At 41.3% G+C, this 5,421-nt stretch overlaps 1 protein-coding gene across 1 annotated transcript; it reads left to right on the forward strand.

The window, feature by feature from the left end:
• Positions 1–2,961: 2,961 nt before the first annotated feature.
• Positions 2,962–4,335, forward strand: LOC138873064 (uncharacterized). The gene is made up of 3 exons (XM_070151498.1): positions 2,962–3,260; positions 3,364–3,451; positions 3,493–4,335. The coding sequence occupies exons 1-3, from the start codon at positions 2,962–2,964 to the stop codon at positions 4,333–4,335; spliced, it is 1,230 nt and encodes a 409-aa protein (XP_070007599.1).
• Positions 4,336–5,421: the final 1,086 nt, after the last annotated feature.

Genomic DNA, 5,421 nt, shown 5'->3' on the forward strand with positions numbered 1-5,421 from the left:
TAAAGTTATATTTTGAACATGTGAAGTCACATAAGGATGATTAGGGTGAAAATAGTTGTTTCAAAATCAAGATGGAAAGTGAGGTGCATAAGATTTGACAAAATTGACTAAGTTTGCAGAAGGTCTGTCTTCCAGCAGGGTTTAGTGAAACTATGTAAGGAATTCAGAAAAACTCAAAGCATGAAAGTTGTAGGCCTTTGAAATAACTTTCTAACGATATATTGTGGAGCCCAAACGGAGCTCTGTGTAAAACGTTATGCCCGTATTACATAATAGTGCGTACCACCGCGTTCGGCCGCGTTTGACCGCGACCGCGGTCGTGAGGCAGTGCTCCAGCTATTTGCCGCAGTCGGGACTGCTGTCAGGCCTACTGGGATGCAGTGGCCAACATGGGAAGTCATTGTTTTAGCCCTATTTTGTCCCCCACAGCTCCAAACATAAAAACTTGCTCTAGAAAGGAAAGCTCTCAAAAACCTAACTCCTTAAGGGTCCCTCCACCACACAAGGTAAGTTCTAATGGCGATTCTAAGTTAATTTCAATTTCTCAACATCTTATTAACATGGGTAAACCCTCCATATCATTAGATATTCGATCGGGATATCATTGTTGAGAGAAGGAAGCCTAGAACTCGAATTCAAAGGGTTTGAACTTCAAAAAGGTAATGTCTTCACCCTCTAATTGATTCTAGCATTGATTTAATGATTGTAAACCCTAGTTCATGAGATATGAGTTGATGGGTTTGATAGAAAAGCATAAACGATTATAGGGTTGGGGTGTTGATTGTTGATTATTGGTTAAGGGTATTGTTTACCTTATGGGTGATGAAGAATAATGTTGATTATAATCATTTGAGACTTTAGAATTTATCTAGGAACATGAGAATGGGTTGTTGGGTGTAGAGACACCATTAATAAGGACTATGAAGCTTTATAACCAAGTGTTTAATAAAATGCTTAAGTGACCAAAACATTAGCATCATAACTAATATGGAATCCCTTTTACTTGTATTGCTATAGATTAAAGTTGAAAGGGTTGACAAACATTGTATTACGCTCAAGGGCAGGAAGTTAAGGTATGTAAAGCTAACTCTTTACGTTTGCGAATGTCTATGTTTCTTCCTACGCCCCATTCATTATGATCATTACCAGTTTCCTCAGAAAGTAACTATGCCTTAGTTCCCTGAATAGCAGTAGAACTTCTATTCTCTAGATGTCATAGTTTCATAATCATTGGATATTCTATGAGTTTCAGTTATGACAAATCAACTTATTATGAATATTCATCTCAGTCTAATCCTATTCACTATTCCAGTATCATGTAACTCGGTATGACTTATTATTTCAGTATCATGCATTGCAGTATTATTCTCAGTTCCTGATTTTAAATTCCTGAATGTTGAACACCTGTATTTGGCCCTGAGGGCGTAGTTTATGCTTTATGCATGTTTGGCCTGAGGCCGTAGTTTATACTTTATGCATTTTTGGGCCTAAGGCCGTAGTTATGTATACATATACTTGGGCCTGAGGCTGTAGCTTGGGCCCGAGGCCGTAGTTTATTAGATAAATAGGTTGTTCATCATTCAGAAGAGGGATTATTCATATCCTTAATTCCTTGTTCAGTTATCAATTTATCAGCTAGCAGTTTAGTTTCAGTTTCAGTATTTACAATTCTTTTCTTCAATTGTTTTACATACCAGTGCAATTCAAATGTACTGACGTCTCTTTTTGTGCGGGCCTGCATCTCGCGATGCAGGTAACAATTTTCAGGTTGACGATTCTGCTTGCTGGGACATCTCGTATCAGCTATTGGTGAGCCCAGTCTTTCAGGGCCTTATCCCTCTTTTGTTTTAGTCATTATAGTATTTCAATTAATAAGGTATACCAAAGACCTTGTCCCGGTAAACAATTAGCATTTTCAGTATTCTTTAGAGGCATCGTAGACTATAACTCAGTCAGTCAGATATTAGCAGGCTTTCATGTGTTAGCCTTGTCTGCTACTTATTTATACTTGCAGACCTTTTAGTATTTTTCGCATATATGATATTTCAGTCCAACTCTTTAGTAAATTATCATGTTTTATATTTACCTCTAGCTCATAGTTATACCATATGTTGATCCAGCCATACTGTTGGTTCGCTCGGTCACATGCAGTCAAGCACCGAGTGTCGTGTTACGCTCAGACCATGGTTCGGGCCATGACAAAGCTTGGTATCAGAGCCCTAGGTTCAAGAGTCCTAGGGAGTCTATGAAGCCGTGTCCATTGGGGTCTCTTTTATGCGTGTGTGCGTGCCACACATGTAAACATTTGACCACCAAGACATTTAGGATTGTTCCATTTTTTTCATACTCTAGATCATGCAGTTAGAGCTATGCTTCCAGGAATCTTTCTAACTCGTGCGAATTGCGTATTTCAGAAAAATGCCTGCAAAAAGAAAGTACAGCAGGTGGGCCTCAGCTACTAGCCAGGGGGCCACGACTAATGCTGCTCAGGAGGAGGACACTCCGGCCCAGGGGGTTGCATCGGGCTCAGTGCCTCGTGCTTTAGACATGGATGTAAGGGGAGCTATCCAGTTGCTCACCCAGATCGTTGCTACTCAGGCTCAAAGGCAGGGAACAAGTGATGTTCATTAGACGGGTATTTCCACGTCTAGGGAATTCCTCAACATGAAACCTCCTGTCTTTATAGGGTCCAAAAAGGATGAGGATCCACAAACTTTCATTGATGAGGTTTAGAAGATATTTCGAGTAATGCATGCTACAGACACTGAGGCAGTAGATCCTACTGCATACCAACTGAAGGATGTTGCCAACACTTGGTATGAAACATGAGAAGAGTCCCGGGGGGAGGATGCGGCTCCTACAACTTGGAAGGAGTTTGCAAATGCGTTCCTTGAACATTTTCTACCCATTGAGGTCTTGGAAGCTAAGGCTTTGGAGTTTGAGAGACTTAGACGTAATGATATGAGTGTGAATGAGTACTACCTCAAGTTCGTCTCTCTGGACAAGTATGCTCCGGAAATGGTACGTGATATGAGGGCCAGAGTTAGACGGTTTGTGTTGGGACTTTCAGATGATTTGTTTGCTGATGCTAATATAGCTGCTCAAAATAATGACATGACCATCACTAAGATGGTTGCCTTTATTCAAGGGAATGAAGACAGGTTTAAAGAAGAAGAGCGGCTACAGAAAGAGAAGGACATGGAATTCAGCAATAGAGCTAAGTCTGCAGGAAATTTCAGCCATGAGGGATCTAGCAGGAGGTAATCGCTAGTTCTTCAGGAAATCAAAATCAGGACCCGCTCCATCTTCAGCTAGTGTACCAGTTCAGAGGTCCAAGTTTAACAAGAAAAACCAAAATTTCAGAGTTGCAGGCTCACAGTCACAGACTAGTGTGGGCTACAGAGTCCTTGAGTACCCTATTTGCAACACGTGTGGTAAGAAGCATCCAGGGGTGTGTCATTTGGGCACAATAGTTACTTTGGGTGCTGTTAGCGGGGCCACTTCTTGAGGGATTGTCCATCAGCAAAGCAGAACAATGGAGGCAATGTAGCTCAGTCCACTAATTCAGCAGCCCCTCATAACTCTCAGGCCCAACAAGGGCGCGGTGCAGCAAAGTCTGGTAATGCAGGCGGTGGTCGAAACCACTTGTATGCACTGGCAGGCCGTCAAGATATAGAGGCTCGTGAAGATGTTGTCACAGGTATGACTTTTGATGTCTATGCTCTTATAGATCCGGGATCCACCCTATCTTATGTAACCCCATATATTGCTATGAAATTTGGGATAGAACCAGAAAAGTTGTGTGAACCCTTTGAAGTGTCCATTCCAATTGGAGAATCAGTTATAGCAAGGTGTATCTATAGGGGATGTCCAGTCAAAGTGTATCATCGTCTTACTGCAGCAGACTTAGTAGAATTTGAGATGGTAGACTTCGATGTGATCATGTGCATGGATTGGTTAGAGTCATGTTATGCCACAGTGGGTTGTAGAACCAAAATAGTAAGTTTTGAATTTCCCGGTGAACCAGTCTTAGAATGGAAGGGTGATGCAGTAACACCTAGGGGTAAGTTTATTTCCTATCTTAAAGCCAATAAGATGATCTCCAAAGGATATATCTATCACCTAGTTCGAGTTAAGGATGCAGATGCTCAGATCCCCACTCTCCAGTCGGTACCAATTGTAAATGAGTTTCCAAAAGTGTTTCCCAAAGATCTCCCTGGAATCCCTCCCGATAGAGAGATTGACTTTGGAATTGATCTACTTCCAGGCACTAAACCGATATCTATCACGCCTTATAGAATGGCTCCAGCAGAGTTGAAAGAGTTAAAAGTCTAGTTGAAAGATCTTCTAGATAAGGGATTTATAAGGCCAAGTGTCTCACCTTGGGGCACACCGGTCTTGTTTGTCCGAAAGAAGGATGGGTCTTTGCGTATGTGCATTGACTACCGTCAGTTGAATAAATTCACCATCAAGAACAAGTACCCTCTTCCCAGAATAGATGATTTATTCGTTCAGCTTCAGGGTGCCCAGTGTTATTCCAAGATTGACCTCAGATTGGGATACTATCAGTTGAAGGTTAAGGAAGTTGATATTCCAAAAACATCTTTCAGGACTCGATATGGGCATTTCAAATTTTTAGTAATGTCATTCGGTTTAACAAATGCACTAGCAGCTTTCATGGACCTTATGAATAAGGTCTTCAAGCCTTATCTTGATTTGTTCGTTATCGTGTTTATTGATGGCATCTTGATTTATTTCCGTAGTGAGACTGACCATGCAGAACATCTCAGAATTGTGTTGCAGACACTGCAGGATCACAAGCTATATGAAAAATTTTCTAAGTGTGAATTCTGGTTGAAATCAGTAGCATATTTTGGGCCATGTCATCTTAGGGGAAGGCGTGAAGGTGGACTTTCAGAAAATAGAGGCAGTGAGGAATTGGCCTAGACCCACCTTAGTATCTGATATAAGAAGTATCTTGGGTTTAGCAGGCTATTATAGGCATTTTATAGAGGGATTTTCTTCTATCTCGTCCCCTTTGACTAGATTAACTCAGAAGAAAGTCAAGTTTCAATGGTCGGACGCGTGCGAGAAAAGTTTTGAGGAGTTAAAGAAGAGGTTGACTTCAGCTCCAGTCCTGACACTACCGGAAGGAACCGAAGGGTTCGTTGTTTATTGTGATGCTTCAGGGGTTGGTCTTGCGTGTGTATTAATGCAGCACAGTAAAGTCATAGCCTACGCGTCGAGATAACTCAAGGCTCATGAGAAAAATTATCCGACTCATGATCTTGAATTAGCAGCTGTGGTGTTTGCGCTTAAGATCTGGCGCCATTATTTATATAGGGTACATGTTGACATTTTTACAGTACATCTTCAAGCAAAGAGAATTAAATCTACTTCAGAGAAAGTGGCTCAAATTAC

This window comes from Nicotiana sylvestris, chromosome 7 (assembly GCF_000393655.2).
Source record: "Nicotiana sylvestris chromosome 7, ASM39365v2, whole genome shotgun sequence".
NCBI classification, from domain to species: domain Eukaryota; kingdom Viridiplantae; phylum Streptophyta; class Magnoliopsida; order Solanales; family Solanaceae; genus Nicotiana; species Nicotiana sylvestris.